General features: G+C 37.1%; 1 protein-coding gene across 5 annotated transcripts in view; it reads right to left on the bottom strand.

The window, feature by feature from the left end:
- Positions 1-21,521, bottom strand: part of LOC125244424 — a 95,960-nt gene extending 74,439 nt beyond the window's left edge. For 2 of the 5 annotated variants that reach the window (XM_048154713.1, XM_048154581.1), the window contains exons 1-12: positions 21,152-21,520; positions 20,785-20,921; positions 19,068-19,175; positions 18,599-18,706; positions 17,620-17,662; positions 17,086-17,281; positions 15,163-16,993; positions 11,139-11,309; positions 8,017-8,190; positions 7,572-7,742; positions 6,901-7,071; positions 6,345-6,518 (exon numbers count right to left, since the gene is read on the bottom strand). In XM_048154713.1, coding sequence (XP_048010670.1) covers positions 6,345-6,518; positions 6,901-7,071; positions 7,572-7,742; positions 8,017-8,190; positions 11,139-11,309; positions 15,163-16,993; positions 17,086-17,281; positions 17,620-17,662; positions 18,599-18,706; positions 19,068-19,175; positions 20,785-20,843 — 3,206 coding nt within the window. In that variant the 5' untranslated portion in view covers positions 20,844-20,921; positions 21,152-21,520. Of the gene's footprint in view, positions 1-6,344; positions 6,519-6,900; positions 7,072-7,571; positions 7,743-8,016; positions 8,191-11,138; positions 11,310-15,162; positions 16,994-17,085; positions 17,282-17,619; positions 17,663-18,598; positions 18,707-19,067; positions 19,176-20,784; positions 20,922-21,151 lie in introns of all 5 variants that reach the window. The other 3 variants (XM_048154647.1, XM_048154534.1, XM_048154801.1) reach the window with 3 other exon arrangements.
- Positions 21,522-22,156: the final 635 nt, after the last annotated feature.

Genomic DNA, 22,156 nt, shown 5'->3' with positions numbered 1-22,156 from the left:
GCTGTCATTAACCTGTCTCCATGTTTTAACACTATTAGGCAGTCCAATGGCTCTGGTGGCTCTTGAATGCAACTTCCCTAAGCTCCAGAAAACACCTGATTCTGTTGAAGAAAACTGTCAAAGATCTGGAATGGGAAAGAGCGGGTACCAGTGTGCACGAGGTGATTTCTTAATGACGGGTAAGATCCTCTTTGGCCATACAGAGGACAACCTAAGGCAGGGGGTTGCCGCCGCCACTGGGCATCTACCCTGGAGGGAGGTGTTTATGTGAGATGGGTATGAGAGTTGAGCGGATGTCTGTGAGGCCAGCAGCATCAAAAGGGGGGAGCTGTCAGAGGTACAGCAGTCTGCCCCAAAAATGTTCCTCTATACCACTCACCAAAAACCGCATTCCTAAGATGGCTTGTTTTTCATTGTGACAAGTCCACAACTATGCCAGGGGACAAGACCCTGAGGAGAAGAAGATTATTGATAAAGAGCTGATGGGAATGAGCTTTCAAGAGCCGACTGAGACCATGAGGTGATTGTCCGTAATTTCTGGGGAGACCAGAGTAAAGTTTAGTAACATGATGTTGGTTGCCCTATTGGCAAGGACTGTATAGAAGTTTTAGATTCAACAGTACTGCGAATCCCTGAATTCATGAGGCTATGTTGATTTTGAACTAATTGTCTGTATTATAGTTTTTACTCCTGCAGGTCATTGGACATGGCAGAGAATAATTCGTAGACATGGTGGTGGTTAAAGATAAAGACTGATTTTGAAGAGTCAAGAGACAGATAAGTGCATTCAGCAGTTAAACTAAAGATAACCTCAAAAATGGCTACTAGCATAACATTTTAGATGATGGTAATGGCTTTTATTTGGAAGTTAAAAAAAAAAATGTACATTTTAACCTTTGTGAATGACCACGCTTTCTATATAATAATTTAATATTAAATTCTGTCTAAGTTACAGACTTTTGATTCTGTTGAAAAGATTATTAGTGCAGTAAGAGAGAGAGACTGCTTGAGTGGAGGAAAAGGATGGAGCTCTGTCTGTCTGTTATCAGTCTGCTAAAGCTTAAACAAAACAATGAGATTAGAACCAAAACAACCCAGCTGACCTTTCTGAAAACAAATTATAGTGAAGAGACATAATCTGAGACTGAATAAGAGTAAAACCTACAGGAAAATTGTTAAGCTCAAATATGTTTTCAGAATTAAAACAAAAAGCTAACATTGACAATGAGCGGTTCATATGCATGTGTCTAGTGTGTGTGAGGCTGACTGAACTTTATGTTTTGTATGTGTTAGTTTGGGGAAATAATCTGTCCTCAGTGTGTGTATGTCATTAACCTCTGGAATGAGTGTTTTATCATTACAGATGGGTTAAGTGAAATGACAAATTTTGACAAGCCGATATTTCGGATTGAATCTTATGAAAAGACGATACAGAACATGGGACGAGCTTTAAGTGGATTGGATATCCAGCTCTGTCTGCTAATGGTAATTATGACTTTTGTCATTTATGATGTTGATTTTAATTATTCTCTGGATTAGTATTTTTAAGAACATTTATATAAATTGGAATTGTGTAATTGAAGATTGCCGTCCATGGGTTAAAAACCCTTGTCTAAATTCAACTGAGGGTCTAAATTTAAACACTGTCTTATTTGTTTGATCAGAATGATAAACGTAAATGTTATAAGATTTGATGGCAGAGACAAAGTGACACATTGGCTAAGTCACTAGTAAATTATCCAGAGAAACCCCTCAAATTTATGTCAGGCCGGTGGGCAAACAAAGGAGGAGTGAATATAACTGATAAAAGTTTTATTTTTCATCCATTAAATGGATGCATGACATTAGATGCCTAGAGAAATATAATTTATGTAATAAGCGTTGAAGGTGAAAGAAGCTATCAGGCTGTTTGTGCAACCTAGGGATTTGAGAAAAACAATAATTTGGTTTCTGCAAAAAAAAAATAGAGATAAGTGGGACTGGAGACAGTAACGATAATATATTTTTAGATCTGCAGACTAACAATTCAATGGGATAGAGTGACAAAATTATAAGCAGTTGAAATTATGATGAAAAAAAAAGAGAAACTGTTTCAAAAGCAGCTTTAAAGAAATTGATAATGTCTTATAGTACAAATTTGTATAATTTATAAGTGTTATGGAAGAAAATCTGTCCATTTGTGTTTTTGTTTGATAATTTTGGGGCAGTGGGTAATAATGAAAAAGATCCCTGCCAAAGAAGAGGGTTAAGATTTTGATCATTAAGATTTTGGTCAGCCTATGCAGTTATAATTGACAAGAAACTTGAGTTTAAAACTGACTTTAAAGGAAGTCTTAATTATTATTAAATTATTTTGAATGCTGTACTTTTGACAGTCTCAATACTGTGAAATGTTGTGAAAATTGAGTTTCAGATTAATAATAATTAGGTATTGAGTATTATTAACAGTGAATGTCATGATAAAGATATCAGTCAAGACAAAGAAATTGTTACTCTAACTAAATTTATATGTTTTGATGATTATTTCATTTTGATGAAAGGTTTTTAACGAAATGTTTTGAAATTCAAAGGTTTAGGTTTATGTTTATTTTTATTTATATTGTTTATTTTTTTGTGGGCTATAATGGATCTGTTGTGAAAAGAAATCTTAACAAAAGGATTATTAAGTAAAAGTAACAATTCTATGTTTTATTGAAAATGATAATTGAAACGGTCATGTAAATTTGTTTTCTTTTATTTCTATTTTTAAAGGTGTTTAAAAAAAGAGATTTAAAAGATGTTCTTCAATTAAGGTGGTACATGCTATGTCTGTAAACTGAACAATGATTTAAGAAACTTACAATACTTAGATGGATTATGATGGTCTTAGTTATTTATTTATTTTTTGTTGTTTATTTTGAATTAGACCACAATTTTGTTTTTAATATAAAAAATTATCTATAAAGGTATAGTGAAAGGAGTGGATTTGCGATCCATCACCTTGTAATATATAATGAATTGGAAATTATATTTTTCTAAACACCAGTGTATAGATCCTGGTGTTTATGATTACAGGCAATGTCTGTATTTAGTATCTGAGGAGTGACTGAGGGTCTGGCCCATGCCAGGAATGCAGTAACAGTGCTTGCTCATTTAGCCCGGCTTCCAGAGAATAAATATGTATTTGCTTTGTAGTCAAGGAATTTGATGATAAAACCGAATAACAAAGATTGATAAAGACGACTATGTGTAAGTACTGAAGATCAATAATGCACTATGTGCTCTGTAGAATATTCTGTAGTCCTTCAAGGGAAAACCTATTGTCTATTTTATACAATTGTAACATGCCAGGGGAGCATGGGTGAGCAATGTTAAATTTTGAAGCGGCCTAAATTGTTAAGGCCAGATGTGGTGTTTAAGACTTCACATCGGCCTTTTAAGGGGGGACTGAAGGGGTGGATTCTGGAATCCACTGCCGCTTCAATATATATCTTTTAAGTTATTAATCAACATTTATATTTCTGTTAAAATATTTGAATGACTTCTTCAATGTATGTTAAAGCGTTTATTTTCCTCTGTACCTCTCACTGAGAGAAAATAACATGTTATCAGTATGCTTTGGGGAAAGTTTCCTGCTCAGAGCAGAGCTCAGATCAACTTCAGCCTTGAAGAAGCTGTGAATCATGTGTATCTGTGTATGTGCGCTAAGAGTTTTGTGCAGGTCCCTTTGTACTGGACAACTGGCATTCTGCTTGAGACCAGCAGACGCCACATCATGACCCCAAAAGGACATCCGGTACCTAAATCCAGGGTCCCCCTCGTCATCACCGCGATGAAGGGAGATATGCTTCTTACTATCTGTCCATGTGTGGAAAATTTCTAATCTTGTCTATTTTTCTTAGCCAATCAGAATCATTCAACCTGAAGTAATGACGTAGTTAGTTGATTCTGTTAGAGTATAATTGTTGTGGAAATGTGAATGTACGCAGAGCGGCCTACGAACTCCTTTTGAGACATGAAGCTGGCTTCTGCTGATGAAACTGCAAACTATTCTTCATTAAATTTTTCTTCAATTTATTTTTTTAAAAACTTTGACTCCGGGTCTTTATTCAACATATCTGGTCTCAAGGGTCCTAAACTGTTAATCCCCAACAGCTTACCGAAACATAGAATCAGACTATTAATTGATTGAATACATTGTGCATTCAAGCTTTTATAAGCTGTACGAATGGAATGGATCAATTGGCTGCGCATTGTGTGCAATATAACTGACTGAAAGCCCAGTTGTTTAATTTTGCATGATTGACACGCAAATCACCGTAGGCGCATTCACCAGCGCACTCCAAAAGTGTTAAGGGCCCGCTGAAGTGTCTTGAAACGCATAGCATTATTCAGTGTGTTGACGTAATCTCAACTGAAACTGGAAGACAGAGCGGGATATATCAATCAGCCCCACCCCTTTTTAAATAGCCAATAGCGTTTTGTTTATATCACAGCTTGGCCAGAGCCACTGAGCTCTTTGGCTTCTTTCTAATTTCTAACCGTTTTGTTTGTATCAAATGTGTCAGTATTCAGACTAAAAGCTAAAAAAATTTAATTTTGATTGCAGGGGGATTTGCACGAAAGAAAAAAGAAAGAAAAAAAGTGAACATTGGCCTAAGCATGGTAAATTAGGAGCCATCAAAATTCTTGCTTGTAGGCTAATCAAATCCTTATTGTAATAAATGCTATAGTTAAACAATTACAAGAACTGTTATTTTTAAGGCTGGGTAAAAGTTAGAAAGATCTTCAAAATATAGGCTAGACCTTCTTTAATTAAAGTGGCTTTTCCCATCTGTAAATTATTTTCAGCTAATAATGACAGATATTAGGAAAAACCTGCTTTCGCATATTCCAACAGATGACAGGAAATTAACATGCTGTTACAGAGCCTCATGTTTCTGTCTGCCCCTGTGACCTAGTTTCCCCGTTCTGTTGATTAGTTCATTTGATCCACCTGTGTTTTGTTAATCATCCCATCACCTTGTTTAGTTCCTTTGTTAGGCCCCGTTTACACGTACATGGTTATATTGAAAAACGGAGACATTTCCCTTTGTTTGCGCCCTTCGTTTACACGCAAACGGAGAAAACGAGTCTTTTTAAAAACTCCGGCCAGAGTGGAGATTTTGAAAATCTTCGTTTGCACGTTTGCATGTAAACTGAGACAAACGGGTGTTTAGGCAGCCAACGTCACAGTATGCGCCAGAGCTCGCACCTATGTTTACATGTGATCATGGAAGCGTTTAGAGTAGCAGTCGCATTTATGTTGGTGCAAACTCTTCTCGTGTGTTTGCATTTGCAAATACAGCTGCTCCATTATGTTGAGGAGCAGAGATGAATGAGTGCTCGTAGATCAGCAATTTTGCAACAACTTCGAATCACTTCAAGAGGAATTCGGGATTTGTTTTCGGGATTCTGATTGGCTTACGTGGGCTTGAACTGCTCGTTACACTCTTGACGTCATATATACACGGGTACGTGTAAATTAAAACTTTTGTGCACGATGTTATTTTTGAAACCGGAGAGGTTGAAATGTCCGTTTATGAAAATAGCCGCCCATGTGTAAACGTAGCCTTAGTCCCTTGTAAATATACCCTGTGTTTCTAGTCTTGTGTTGTCCGGTATTGTTTGTGCTACGTTGGTGTATGTTCCTTTGGATTCCTGTTTCTCTACAAGTAAAGACTTATATTCACTCTATCTCCTCGTCGTGTGCTTTGTATACCAGCTACCGTAACACATGCTCGGTGTAAGAAAATTTTAAGTAAAGATAGTTTGAGTTCCCATGGCACTTTGTAAAGGGATTTGTATATGTGATGCGATCTGGGAAAACCTGTCGGATGTCGCAATGGAACATTTTCAGTAAAGAAAAAAAAATTGGTTGAGAGAGGAAATGTCATTGCTCCCTATGAAGGCCTCACGGAGCCATCGGATTTCAACAAAAATATCTTAATTTGTGTTCCGAAGATTAATGAAGGTTTTACGGGTGTGAAACGACATGAGGGTGAGTAATAAATGACAGAATTTTCATTTTTGGGTGAACTAACCCTTTAATTACCCTGCAATATCTGGACACTCCAACACCAGCCCAGTTCTACTGTGAGGTAAAACTTTAACTTTGGGGTTGTGAATCTCACTCAGGAAAAAATATCTGATGTGGAATGAAACATCTGTAATGTACTTTGAGTGAACTGAGTACCATCTGACCATTCTATCAGAACTGTTGTTGTTTTTCTATTTTTGAGTATTGTTGAAAGAAAAGAAACTAAACTCTTCATTCTGTTTCATTCAAACACCAGAACACTTTCTTGTATGTGAATGTTCCTGACCTCAATCTCTCCAGTTTACAGTGTGAATCCTTCAGTACGTCACATAAGTGCTTCACTCCTGTGTTTTCTAGTTCATTCCCACTGAGGTTCAGCTCTCTCAGGTGTGATGGGTTTGATTTCAGAGCTGAAGTCAGGATGAAACACTGATTCTCTGTAATACTGCAGTTAAACAGCCTGAAGAGAAAAAGTGAGACAGAAAAAAAACAGTTGATTAAGGATGACAATCAAGAACGAGTGTGTGCACCTTCACAAAAGCAAACATACTCTCTGTCTATATTGAACATTATTTACATTGATTCTTTCAAATCCCTTTCTAATTACTTTCTTTCTAAATATATATAAACTTGTTTTATGTAATTTTCTAATATAAAAATGATATAGAAATCTTATGTTGTGAATCTCGTGATGTCTTCACAAGTAGGTTTTCTCCCTATATAGAATTAATAATGTAAATTATTAAATCATTACTGTCTAACTTCTTTTCACAGACCTGTAGAAATATTAACTAAGTAACACAACACTAAAATAATTTAACAAATTAAACTGAAATACTCACGTCAGTGTGTTGAATTGACAGTGTTTGTCCTTCAGTAAAGCAGAGAGATACTCTACATTTGTGTCTCCTAGTTCATGTTCACTCAGATTCAGCTCATTCAGGAGTAATGGGTTTTTACCCACAACTTTATTCACATACTGACAGGCTTTCTCTGCATCAGGACTCAAAAACCTGCAGAAGGGAAGCATAATATATTCTGCTTAAAATTCCCAGTAGTCAGACACTTTAATACAATAGCATATTGTGTAAATGAAATAATGGTCCCACTTTATATTAAGTGGCCTTAACTACTATGTACTTACATCAAAAAATAAGTACAATGTACTTATTGGGTTCATATTGAATTGCAAAACACTTTTGCAGCTATTGAGGTGGGATACGGGTGAGGTTAGGGAAAGCTTTGGTGGTATGGGTAGGTTTAAGGGTAGTGGCAAGGGTTAAGGGATGGGTCAACAGAGTAATTATAAATGTAATTACAGAAATTAAAGATGTAATTACATGCAGGTGTTTTTAAAATATAAGTACAATGTAGAAACATGTATGTACACAATAAGTGCATTGTATCAAATGATTAATTTAAATGTAAGTACATTGTAGTTAAGGCCACTTAATATAAAGTGGGTCCGAAATAATACTACTACAAACATATAGTTTATTTCATCATGCCTCACCTCAGTGTCAGTTTACGGCCTGGTTTTTGTGGTACATTAAGGAGCTCCTTTACTCCTGATTGTCCAGGATCATTTCCTGTGAGATCCAGCTCTCTCAGGTGTGAAGGGTTTGATCTCAGAGCTGAAGCCAGAGCTTTATAACCTTCTTCTGTGATACTGCAGTCTGAAAGTCTAAATAATAAAACTGTAATCAATTACTCAATTAATAAAAACTATATTTCATTATCAGCATTACACCATTAGGACATTTATAATGTCCAGCACCTCAAAGACATCAATATGTTTATAGTTGTGTAGCGTTTCTATGCATATTGTGCACCAATGCATTCACTGATGAATATAGTACCTGCCAAATACTATGCGTACCAACATTTGAAACTTTTTTTACAGACCAGCTTTAGGTATCATCTTTATTGATTCATATTTACATTAACAAAAGTCAAACCTGAGTGTCTGCAGTGCACACTGTGGATTTTCCAGTAGAGAGGCGATTTGTGTTACTCCAGAGTCTCCTATTTTATTCTCACTCAGATCCAGCTCTCTGAGGTTTGAAGGGTTTGAATTAAAAGCTGACGCCAGAGCAGCACAACCTTCTTGAGTAATACAAATGTGATGAAACCTGTAGAAACAAAGTGAAAACATCCAAATCTTAGCTATGAATACAATTATACAACTAATCAATATGAGATTTGTGTGTGTGTCCAGTGCTTAAAATGGGCCAGTATGGATGGCACTTCTGTATTGTACCTTCACTTTTTCTTGCGTACCGGCACTTCTCACATGTTGCCGGTACTCTGAACGCTTACCGAAACATAGAATCAGACTATTAATTGATTGAATACATTGTGCATTCAGAGCTTTTATAAGCTGTACGAATGGAATGGATCAATTGGCTGCGCATTGTGTGCAATATAACTGACTGAAAGCCCAGTTGTTTAATTTTGCATGATTGACACGCAAATCACCGTAGGCGCATTCACCAGCGCACTCCAAAAGTGTTAAGGGCCCGCTGAAGTGTCTTGAAACGCATAGCATTATTCAGTGTGTTGACGTAATCTCAACTGAAACTGGAAGACAGAGCGGGATATATCAAACAGCCCCACCCCTTTTTAAATAGCCAATAGCGTTTTGTTTATATCACAGCTTGGCCAGAGCCACTGAGCTCTTTGGCTTCTTTCTAATTTCTAACCGTTTTGTTTGTATCAAATGTGTCCAAACGTTTTGTGGTCTGTGCCGACTCGCACATGCTCTGTACTCTCGTATCTCTGAACCGGAGCAGACTCTACTCACACTGCGGCGGTTTGTCTGACACTAACACGATAACAGACTTCATTCACCTCAATGAAAAGCATATTTACACTGTCTGAATCATTCCCTATCCTCTATATAGTGCACTATGTGCCATTCACCATATAGAAACTACTAAATGTATGAACAAATGATTGATTTCAGCTGCAGCTTCAGCATCAGTTTATAGTGTAGGAGGAGGCGGGACTCAACTAGTATTGGAAGTGACAGACTATAAGTTTTGAATGCTTATATCAACTAAATGCAAATTTTGTTATTGTTTTGGAACACACCAGCTTATTCATAACCTTAAGGCTGACATATTCATACTAAAAGCTAAAAAACTTTAATTTTGATTGCAGGGGGATTTTCACAAGACGTTGCTTCGTATGTGACTCTGATGATAAAATGTGCGACCCATTTGGATTCTATGGAGAATATAGTAAAAAGCTACGAAGAAAGTCGAACATGATCTAAAACAGCCACTAAAATGACTGATGAAAAGAGGGGAAAATATCATCCTGCAAGCTTTTTAAACTCATGATGACAACATTTACTAGAATTTATCACGTTGTATGCTATTTATTGTGGTAAATTTAGATTTGTAGATTTTAGAATAGATAATCTGTTAAGAGAATAGATTTTTCACTAAAGATTTATATTACAACTGTGGCATGTTGTAACTATAGTTTCAGTGTTGATATTTTTCATATCAAATGCTATAGATGAAAAAAAGAAAGAAAAAAAGTTAACATTGGCCTAAGCATGGTAAATTAGGAGCCATCAAAATTCTTGCTTGTAGGCTAATCAAATCCTTATTGTAATAAATGCTATAGTTAAACAATTACAAGAACTGTTATTTTTAAGGCTGGGTAAAAGTTAGAAAGATCTTTAAAATATAGGCTAGACCTTCTTAAATTAAAGTGGCTTTTCCCATCTGTAAATTATTTTCAGCTAATAATGACAGATATTAGGAAAAACCTGCTTTCGGATATTCCAACAGATGACAGGAAATGAACATGCTCGGTATAAGAAAATTTTAAGTAAAGATAGTTTGAGTTCCCATGGCACTTTGTAAAGGGATTTGTATATGTGATGCGATCTGAAAAGATAAAAGAGTTTATTTCATGACTATAGTTTTTGTTATTTTGTTCATTCTTTACTAAACATTTAAGAAATAAGTGTAAAACTTCTGTTACCTTGGAGTAGTAGACATTTCTTAGGCCACTAACATACTACAGCTAAATTCGATTGTCAGTTGACCTTTTAGTGCTTATTCCTGTTCTGTTAACAGAGTTCAGTCATTTATGGGAGTGACAACCACATTCTACAACCGAACTAACTCCTGAATAGGGCTGTCACAATATCAGATTTTTCACACCACAATTATTGTGGCCAAAAGAACTCATTATATCGATATATTGCGATATCTATAGAAACCTTGAGGGGGAAAAAAATTGTTATCAGTCAAATTCATCTTTACTTTGTTTCTGTCTTTCTTTGTTTTTTCAGCAAATTAATAACACCTTTGCGTACAACTGAGACACTGGCTTTCTCTGGCTTCTTTGACAATGCAAAGAAATAACCAGGAAATACTGTCAAGTTCAACAGTATTATAAATAAACTTTAATAACAACTAATACCTTAATTTGTTAACTTGCGTCCCCTTTTGGAACCCAAATCCAAGAAATGGCATATACCCAAATTTAAATAAACAGTTCATAAAGCCTTTGGACTGCAAAAATCTTTGGCTCTGATGAGGTTTTTGACTCATTCGTTTCACCAGATCTTGCTAGAAAAACAGTGAAGAACAAGCCCACAATAAAACATAATAAATCCAAATGCTTTATGCTAAAAAAAGAATAAGAGCAAAATATAAAGACCCACACCTGCTTACTTTAATAACTCAATCGCTTTATAAGCCAAGCTTATATAATTTCCAAGAAAAACACGATGCCTCCATCTTTTATGCTCTAGTTAAAACTGTTGAATATGTCAGCCTCATGGGCAGCCATCAGGTGTCAATCATCAAAGTTTTGGGAGAGAGTCATGCTCCACACACACAAATTAAACAATATTTTATAGTACTTGCTCCTGCATTTAAATGTGGTTGTCAATCCTGAAACTTTACAGTGTTTTTGTGGCTGTGAATGTAGTTACATCCAAACAACAGTCTTACATATATGTTTTGTAAAGAATATCTAAAATAAATTTGTACCTTTATTTTGTGTTTTTTTTTTTTTTTTTTTTTTTTTGTGTGTTTGTTGTCACATTATCTACCTCAGTATCTCCACTTCACACTTTACACTCCTCAGTCCAGTGCAGAGCAGCTTCACTCCGGAATCCTGCAGATTATTATTGTTCATGTTCAGCTCTTTCAGACTGGTATCTGATCCAAGAACTGTAGCCAGAGCTGAACAGCTTTTGTCTGTTAAGTTACAATCATTCAACCTACAAGGGCAATAAATCAAATCACATAAGATGGAACACATACATTTTTCAGTATTTAAATGTTAAATATATTTTCAATTCTTTTTAAATAAACTGTAAATACAGTAAGTATTTACTGTACAGTAAGTACAGTGAACATAGGTGTAAAGTCCAGGGGTCAGAAAGTAAAAGTATTTTTTACAAATACTACTTCTTGTACCACGAACTGTAGTTTTAATAGTTTTTTAGGCGAGAATGTAGTTGTTTAGACCTGAATTATGTGACTTATATTTAATAATAGCGCCTTTTTTACAATTTGTTTTGACGGTTTCGGAGATGCGAGCTCCAGGCCTTTAGCGGCCGTACAGTGCTTCTGTAACCGCCGACAACAGCTTCATCTCGGCCAGTGCCTCCGGGATTTGCCGCTGGCTCTTATAGTGGTTAAACATGAGACATAATTCAATTTGAGTACATAGAACGGGCAATCTTTAAAGATGTTCAAACTGCGTGCGCACTTCATTCAGGAGGTGAGGCAGATTAATGAGGCTTGATTGACAGTTTGAGGATCCAATGGAGTTAGGAGGTTTTGTCACACGCTCTTTAAAATCCTTTTCATTCGTTAAATATTTGTAAAACCCACATACAAGCGTAAATGGTGACCTAATTTTTTACTAGTGCTTTATGTTTTACTGAACTGTACAATTGTGCTTATTTGTTGTTCTAAATATTATTGTTAATAAATATGATTTTATATAAATATGTCCATTAAGTAATATGGATTGAGTGAACATTACATTAATACGCCATTAGATGGCGGCAACACTTTACAGGAGAATGAGTCAGTGAAGCGCAAGAGACTTTTAAATTGAAAGGAACTTTTGCAAAAGGAAGTTGTTTTAGGCCTGTGGTGTAATGGATGTTATGGAAAATTAAAAGGACAAATACAAAGATCGCTTTCCTCAGCGGACATTCAAACGGACTTGTATAGACCTTATGTAGCCCCGCCCCTTTTCAGCGTTGCGCTCATTGTCTTTTGATTTCCGGTTTGTATTTCCACAGCGATATTACATTTAAGAATGAACTGCTCGTTTTAAAATCTTCCCGGTCTACTGACATTTGTTAAGACATCTGCTTTGAACATAACAATGCTCATGATAACTTTCATTAACTCTACAACAAGTAAATCCACTTAACCAACTAATTATTCTTTGACAGCAATGCCATAGAAATGTACAGAGCTACCGCAAAACGGAAGTTCAAAGACAATTTTATAAAGATGGCGGCGCGCTTGTTTCTCTGGTAAATAAGGTCTATAAAGGATATAATATTATGGACATCGACTTGAAGAATGAATGTAATGCAATATACCAGACACAGGTAATAGCCTACTCTCTCTCGCTCTCGCTCTCTCTAACACTGTACAAAATTCAATGTGTTTCAATGAAGCGACTCAACGTTCCTTCGTTACTAGTTCTAAAGTGACGTTTTAGAGTTAGTAACGGAGGCTTGGTTCAACTGACAACTTGAGTTTTGAAACGTTCCTTCGTTACTAGTTCTGAAGTGACGTTTTAGAATTAGTAACGGAGGCTTGGTCCAACTGTCAAATTGAGATTTGAATCCGTGGCGGAAGGAAGTAGTGCTGCACAAAAGAGGGTTTTAAAGACACTCCGTTGTTGTTCTTATTTATTTACACACTCGTGCCGTCGAACTGTTGTATAAACGCACTATCACACTCGTAGCCGTGCGATATGGCTGTATATCAGCACGCTGTGATTACCTACGGCACTCGGCCTGCGGCCTCATGCCTACGGACGAATCACAGCGTGCTGATATACAGCCATATCGCACGGCTACCCGTGTGATATTGCTCATATATATATATATATATATATATAAGTTCATTATTTTCCATAATGTAATGATAAAAATTAAACGTTCATATATTTTAGATTCATTGCACACCAACTGAAATATTTCAGGTCTTTTATTGTTTTAATACTGATGATTTTGGCATACAGCTCATGAAAACCCAAAATTCCTATCTCAAAAAATTAGCATATTTCATCCGACCAATAAAAGAAAAGTGTTTTTAATACAAAAAAAGTCAACCTTCAAATAATTATGTTCAGTTATGCACTCAATACTTGGTCGGGAATCCTTTTGCAGAAATGACTGCTTCAATGCGGCGTGGCATGGAGGCAATCAGCCTGTGGCACTGCTGAGGTGTTATGGAGGCCCAGGATGCTTCGACAGCGGCTTTAAGCTCATCCAGAGTGTTGGGTCTTGCGTCTCTCAACTTTCTCTTCACAATATCCCACAGATTCTCTATGGGGTTCAGGTCAGGAGAGTTGGCAGGCCAATTGAGCACAGTAATACCATGGTCAGTAAACCATTTACCAGTGGTTTTGGCACTGTGAGCAGGTGCCAGGTCGTGCTGAAAAACGAAATCTTCATCTCCATAAAGCTTTTCAGCAGATGGAAGCATGAAGTGCTCCAAAATCTCCTGATAGCTAGCTGCATTGACCCTGCCCTTGATAAAACACAGTGGACCAACACCAGCAGCTGACATGGCACCCCACACCATCACTGACTGTGGGTACTTGACACTGGACTTCAGGCATTTTGGCATTTCCTTCTCCCCAGTCTTCCTCCAGACTCTGGCACCTTGATTTCCGAATGACATGCAAAACTGAGCAACAGTCCAGTGCTGCTTCTCTGTAGCCCAGGTCAGGCGCTTCTGCCGCTGTTTCTGGTTCAAAAGTGGCTTGACCTGGGGAATGCGGCACCTGTAGCCCATTTCCTGCACACGCCTGTGCACGGTGGCTCTGGATGTTTCTACTCCAGACTCAGTCCACTGCTTCCGCAGGTCCCCCAAGGTCTGGAATCGGTCCTTCTCCACAATCTTCCTCAGGGTCCGGTCACCTCTTCTCGTTGTGCAGCATTTTTTGCCACACTTTTTCCTTCCCACAGACTTCCCACTGAGGTGCCTTGATACAGCACTCTGGGAACAGCCTATTCGTTCAGAAATTCCTTTCTGTGTCTTACCCTCTCGCTTGAGGGTGTCAATGATGGCCTTCTGGTCGGCAGTCTTACCCATGATTGCGGTTTTGAGTAATGAACCAGGCTGGGAGTTTTTAAAAGCCTCAGGAATCTTTTGCAGGTGTTTAGAGTTAATTAGTTGATTCAGATGATTAGGTTAATAGCTCGTTTAGAGAACCTTTTCATGATATGCTAATTTTTTGAGATAGGAATTTTGGGTTTTCATGAGCTGTATGCCAAAATCATCAGTATTAAAACAATAAAAGACCTGAAATATTTCAGTTGGTGTGCAATGAATCTAAAATATATGAAAGTTTAATTTTTATCATTACATTATGGAAAATAATGAGGAAAATATGTGGAATATGATTAATAGAGACAATGAATTAATATGTAATATTAAAGCTGCAATCCATAAGTTTTGCCTCTGTTGCCATCTCTGTTTGAAACCTGCAATTGCAGTTATTTGTGAAATTATCATCTTTACATGGGCTGTGTATTGGCATGGCTCCTCATTGGATGAATCTAATGTTTGCTGTCAGTCACCATATCAGTGTGGATATTGTACTTCGAAATCACAGATTATATGTCTTGGATGCATGACCAAAATAATAATTTTCACTAGAAAATAAGGTAACTAGGTAAAGGAGGCTAAGATAAGGAGATAGTTTTGAACACTGGATGGTTATGTACTTGCTCAAATTTATTTTGAATAATTTTTAACCAAAAAAAGTTACAGACTGCAGCTTTAATTAATATGTCACTATAGAACAATAAAAATAAATGCATTTTTCAGATGAGAACAAAACATGACAAACTGCTTTAACTGACTTACAGAGCTCTTTTGGAGGTTTTGATGACTGCTGATAATTTAATGAGACACTCGTCCGATTTCAAGAATTTCTGAAGCTCAAACTCCTCCAGCTCTTCCTCTGATGTCAACAACACAAAGACCAAAGCAGACCACTGGGCAGGTGAAAGGCCAGCAGATGAGAGACTTCCTTTGCTAAGGTGGGTCTGGATCTCTTTCACCAGAGTTTGGTCGTTCAGTTCATTCAGACAGTAGAACAGATTGATGGATCTCTCTGGAGACAGATTCTCTTCTAACTTCTGCTTGATGTATTGAACTATTTCCTTTTTGCTCTGGTCATTGTCGTCTTGCTGTGTCAACAGACCCCGTAAGAGTTGCCGATTGGACTGGAGTGACAGACCGAGGAGGAATCGAAGGAAAAGGTCCAAGTGTCCATTGTCACTCTTGAGCGCCTTGTCCACTGCAGTCTTGAGCAAATCAATCATGGTTTCAATTTTGTTTTCCTGTTTTGTAGACTCTTGATCAAACACACTTTTCTTGTCAATGTCTAGAAACAGATGAGCATAAAGGGCTGCAATAAACTCTTGAATGCTCAAGTGAACAAAGCAGTACATGGTACCAACAGTGATCCCCGTTTCCTCCTTAAAGATCTGGGTACACATGCCTGAATACACTGATGCTTTAGAGACATCAATACCACAGGCTTCCAGGTCTGATTCATAGAAGATCAGGTTGTTTCTTTCCAGCTGATGAAATGCCAGTTTCCCCAGTGAAAGGATGGCGTCTTCATCCCAGTAAACATCAGGTCTGTATCCTCCCTTGTACTTTCGATGACTCTGCAGGATCTGAAAGCGGAGAAAGTGTGTGTACATCTGTGTCAGAGTCCTGGGAGTGTCTTCAATATTTGATTCCTGCAGTGTTTTAGAGATCTCATCAGCCTTATTGTTTTCCAGATCATTATTTCTTTTCTCCTCCAAAATGTTCTGGAGAACAGTGGCTGAAATACAGCAGAAGACTGGGATGTGGCACATGATAAAGAGACTCTTTGATTTTTTAACATGTTCAATGATTTCTTTGGCCATTTTCTCATCTGTGAATCTTTTTTTGAAGTACTCCACCTTTTGTGCATCATTGAACCCTCTGACCTCTGTTACCCGGTCAATACAGTCAGGAGGAATCTTACTGGCAGCTGCTGGTCTGGTGGTGATCCAGATGAGAGCAGAAGGAAGCAGATTTCCCTTCATGAGGTTTGTTAGGAGAACATCTAGAGAGGCTGGTGATGATATATCACACAACGTCTCATTACAATCAAACTTCAGAGGAAGGCGACATTCGTCCAATCCATCAAGGATGAACAGGACTTTGAAATCATTCCTTCTTGTAAGATTCAGTCCTTTAGTCTCTGGGAAAAACTGAGTTATAAGATCTATCAAACTTGATTTTTCCTTCTCTTTTAAGTTCAGTTCTCTGAACGGAAGAGGAAATATGAAGCGGATATCTTGATTTTCTTTTCCTTCAGCCCAATCCAGAACAAACTTTTGCACAGAGATGGTTTTTCCGATGCCAGCAACTCCTTTTGTCAGTACAGTTCGGATCTTCTTGTCTTGTTCAGGTGCTTCAAACAATTTTTTGCATTCAACTGGTATCTCTTGAGATTGATGACGCCTGGAAGCAACTTCAATCTGTCTGACCTCATGTTCAGTATTGATCTGTTCACTGCCACCCTGAGTGATATAGAGATCTGTGTAGATGTTATTCAGAAGTGTGGAGTCACCATGCTTTGCAATTCCTTCAAACACACATTGATACTTCTTCTTAAGGCCACATTTTAGTTGATGAATGAAGAACAGCTCATCTAAACACAGGAACAAAAATTAGGATATTTTAAGATATTTTGTCTAAAATTACTCTAAGTGACAATCTGACAGATGGTCGTGAGTCTCTTACCTTCTAGAGCATTAGCAGCTTCATCTTGCTTCATCTCTCTCAGATAATGTAGTGTGAGATCAAGAGCTGCTTCTTTGATAAAGCATCTATTCTCATTAAAGTCCTTCACAAAGTGATGTGTGTTCTCTTTTTGTAATATTTTCTTAAACATTTCCAGCTCATTCTTCAGAAATTTGATTATTTTGCTCTCAATATCCTACAAAAGAAATATAATAATAAAAAGAGTCAGATTAACAAAATTAATCCAAATCCACATCCATATTTGGTTAAAACTATTTATTTAGTAATGCAGTTATTTGCAGCAATATTTGTAAAAGAATCCAGCTTTAAAAAACATGTTAGCATGTCAGTTTTATTATATAAAAAGTACAAAAACAACACTTTTTTTTCTTGCATAGCGATTCTTAGTTTATGGTTTCTTAAAAGCAAATATAAATGTCCTACTGAGTATCTGTGAGAAATGTGGTTCAGTAACACATGCTTAAATATTATGAAATATTACACATAAATATTATGAAAATGCATTTTCCCTACCTGGAAGGTACTGATGAGACTCTCTTTGAAATTCTTGTGGTTCCTGTTAGCAAATAAAATATACTGCATTTTCAAGGAAATATTAGAGACATTGTTGAGACAAAAAGTGTTTAACAAAGAGAAAAAGAACGCATCATCCTGCAGCCAGTGTAGAAAACGTAGGATTGGTGTAATATGGTCATGTTTGTGGCTACCTGTGAGTAGACGGGCTGCCACATTTTGGACCATTTGAAGGCGAGAGATGGAAGAGAGAGGTAACCCAGAGTACAGAGAGTTACAGTAATCGAGTCGAGTTGAGATAAAAGCATGGATGACTGTTTCCAAACTTTTCCTGCTTAGGAAAGGTTTGACTTTAGCTAATTTGCGAATATGATAAAAACTGGTACTAACTATGGTGTTGATTTGCTTGTCTAATTTAAGACCATTATCTAGGTGAAATCCTAGATCTTTAACATCAGAGGTAAGATAAGGTGTGAGGGTACCAAGGTTAATAGAATCTTCATCTGGGTGCTCTTTTGGCCCAAACTGAATGATTTGGGTTTTATCATCATTGAGTATCATAAAATTATTTGTAAGCCATAATTTGAGTTCATGCAGGCTAGCTTCTAATCTCTTGTATGCCGAGTTATCCTTACGTTTAATAGGTATGTAAAGTTGTGTGTCGTCCGCGTAGCAGTGATACGACACCTCAAATTTATGCATAATTGATCCCAGGGGTAACGTACAGCGAAAATAATAACGGTGCTAAGATCGATCCTTGGGGTACACCACAGGTGACGTGGGCCACTGAGGATAAATGAACACCTAAACTGACTGTGAATCTTCTGTTTGACAAAAAAGATTGGAACCATTTCAACACTGTACCAGTGATACCAATCGAGTGTTCAAGCCGAGATAGAAGAATCTTGTGGTCTACAAAATCAAATAATACAAATATATTAAGCTAATGCAATACTGTAACACAAAACATATGAAATACCTTTCAATAGCTGCTGGTGTTTTCTCACTGAAATTTGGCATGCCACCATCTTTTGACCAGTCACTCTTCACAGACGCAGAGCTGGACACATGTGAGCCTGATTTTACACTAATGACACAAAGAACAGAGAGAGAAAAACAGTTTATTACAGGAGATACTTAAGTGTCATTTGAAAATATTTAATGTTACAATTGGTAATTAAATGCATCATAGCCATGCATTTTGTCTCAGTAATAAAGGATAGATGGGACGTATTTATGTTTGGTTTAAGCTTTATTTCCATGGTGAATTCATGTCTCTTTGTTTCTGCTTGTGTAACTGTGTTACTGGAAAGGAGCTTCACACCATGTTAAATAAAGAAGAAGTCTTACTGGCAGTCATTGTGTTCAATGGTTTAATTCATCTAGTTCATTTCTGTCACAAATATATTAAGCTAATGCAATGCTGTAACACAAAACACATGAAATACCTTTCAGTAGCTGGAGGTGTTTCCTCTCTGAAATTTGGCATGCCACCATCTTTTGACCGGTTACTCTTGACAGACGCAGAGCTGGACACACCTGAGCCTGATTTTACACTAATGACACAAAGCAGAAAGCATTTTTAATTACTTAAAGTTCACACATTTTTTTAATGCATTACAAGAAAGGTGAGTTACACAATCAGATTACTTTTTCAAGTAACTAGTAAAATACACATTGCTTTTAAATTTACAACAAAATGTCAGTTTTTTTTTTTTTTTCAAACAAGTAACACAAGTTACATTGTTTTCCCATTTACTGACTGACAGTTTCAGTATTACTCAAAATAAACAAAAATAGTAAAACGCAAATGCAACAGTGATATCTGAAGTTCAAACTGATCATCAGAATCGGGAAGAAAGGAGATTTAAGTGACTTTAAATGTGACATTTTTGATGGTGCCAGACAGGCTGGTCTGAGTATTTCAGAAACTGCTGGTTTTCACACACAGCCATATCTAGAGTTTACAGAGAATAATCTGAAAAAAAAAGAGAAAGTGTCCTGTAAGTGGAAGTCCTGTGGGCAAAAATGCCTGGTTGATGCCAGAGGTCAGAGAAGAATGGCCACTCTGGTTCAAGATAAAAGGCAACAGTAACGCAAATAACCACTTTATAACCAATGTCTGCAGAACGCACAAGTCAAACCTTGAAGCAGATGGACTACAGCAGCAGAAGACAAACCGGTTCAACTCCTGTCAGCTAACAACAGAAATCTGGGGCTACGATTCACATGGGCTCACCAAAATTAGATCATAGAAGATTGAAAAAATGTTGTCTGAGATGGCAGGGTCAGAATTTAGAGTATCATCTCAAACTGGTCTGATGAACATGACAGTGAGTTCACTATACTCAAATCACCTCCAGACTCATTAATAAAACTTTCCGGAGATTTCATCCTATAAGTGTACGTACGCACAAAAACTAGGAGCTTTCCTTATAAAACAAAGAGGAAAGAGAATTAAGAATTTTACTAATTGTGGTGCTTCAGTCTCATTTGAAGAGGTTTAATGTTGCAAACAATAGTTTAACACAATATATAACTGTAATACATTTTAGACATGATTTCTGATGGTCTAATAGACGAGCAACTGCATAATCCAGGCACTTTCATACAAAGCAACACACATTTAATTCAAGATAAATACTGTATTAATAATCATGATCTTGTGATACTCTTTGAATTTAGAGCAACATGAAAACAAGAACAAAGTTGTGACACCTGGAAGATCCCAAATGTTTAAACACCTCAGTCAATAAACCTCTGTGACCTTATGAATGTAAAATGCCTTTTATGGCAGAGAATCTAAAGTTTAGACTTTAGAAAAAGTTGTAACTGAGGTTAATTTTCGACTCTACAGCTCTACTGGACTCTGAACAAGCCAGTTTCTTCATTTCACTTTATTCCTGAGTGTTTGTTGCATTTATAGAGACTTTTATAAACTAACTCTGAATTTTATTTACTTTCCTTCTGCTGTGCTGCTGTTATGATCACTTTAGTTTATCATGATTTCATTAAAGCACACATTGTAATGAAATTAATACTAAAAGTTTATGACTGTTGATTGATGATGACTGTTTGAGAAAACACTAAAACTTACTCTGTAACGCTACAATTGTATCACTTCAGTAGTGTTTAAAATGACTGTGAAAACAGCTGCAGTCTCACCTCTGTTTCTCTGAGACAGTCATCTTAGAGAGAGAGTCTTTTCCTCGCTCCTCTGACATTACTGCGGTTAAACTGCCATTGAAAACAGATCAACACTGAGATCTTCCTGATGAAGAAATTCAGCTGCTCAAAACAACCTGGACATGAAGTAAATATAATGATGAATCTTGAGTTGACAACAACAACAACAACAACAACAAAAGGTTCATAAAAATAACATGGGCTCATTTTCAGGATAACTCTTCACATCATAAATACATATAATACATATACATATAATCATGCCTGATATTTGTTAGATTCTTTTTTGACACAAACCAAGACATTACAACTCGTCCATCGTGCTACAGGCAGCTCACAAACTTACTTTCGATTTCTCATCATCACAAAACAACAGCCTAAAAGGAAGCTTTTTTTGTTGTTGTTTTTTTTAAAGCATCGCAATACACTTATCTGATCATTAACGTCATTATCAATAACTGTTCAAGGACTTTTGCATCAGCACGACGACCTGGAGCATAAGCTGTAAAAAGATATGAACGACGCGCCTCCTTTTTTTTTTTGCAGAAAATATGGCGTTTCCACTGACATCTTGTGCTGATTTGGGACCTGCGCAGTAGTGAGCATGAAACAGGGTTGCCAGGTGGGTCCCAGAAAAAGTTAAGGCCCAAAGCTTACTCAAAACCCACCCAAAACGAAATGTGTATAGTTGAAACGGAATTAATTAAATAAATAAATAAATAAATAAATAAAAACCCCGCCCAAATGAATGAGAACTAGCCCAATTACGCCCTGCCCCTAGCCTGACGTGGTCATACTCAATTCTAGTTCGAATATGAGTCTGATACTGCTCCATTGGGCTTTGATTATGGGGGCGTATTTCAACCGATCCAGGAAAGACCTCAATTGGATAGACCTACAACCAATCAGAGCTACAGAGTAAGTGACGTATGTTGAGCGACGCATAGTTGTCAACAGAACTCTTCTTAGCGACCATCGGGGCCAGCTGATAAATCAAACTTTTGCCGAATCCCGTAGGAAGGACGGCAAAGACATCTTTCCCATCGACAAATGCCTTGATCGCGGTCCTTTGTTCCTCTTTTAAAATTAATGCGCTGTCGATATCTTCTATAACGGACGCGATGGCGGAATCTACACATCTCAGTTCTTCAACAGCCATCATTGTTGTAAACTAATTGACCTTTCGCAAAGACTCGCCCCCCTTAGTTACTGTTGCTTTGTCCGACAAGCCGTGGCGCTGTCACGCCACACAGAGTGGAAAATACATCGCGGAGCAAAGAGGAAACTGACAACACATCGACAGACGAGACAGAGCAGGTTACTTATGATATTAAACAAAGTCCCAGCTTTC

Source organism: Megalobrama amblycephala, linkage group LG1 (genome assembly GCF_018812025.1).
Source record: "Megalobrama amblycephala isolate DHTTF-2021 linkage group LG1, ASM1881202v1, whole genome shotgun sequence".
Lineage (NCBI taxonomy): Eukaryota > Metazoa > Chordata > Actinopteri > Cypriniformes > Xenocyprididae > Megalobrama > Megalobrama amblycephala.
This window is presented reverse-complemented; position numbering and strand designations above follow the sequence as displayed.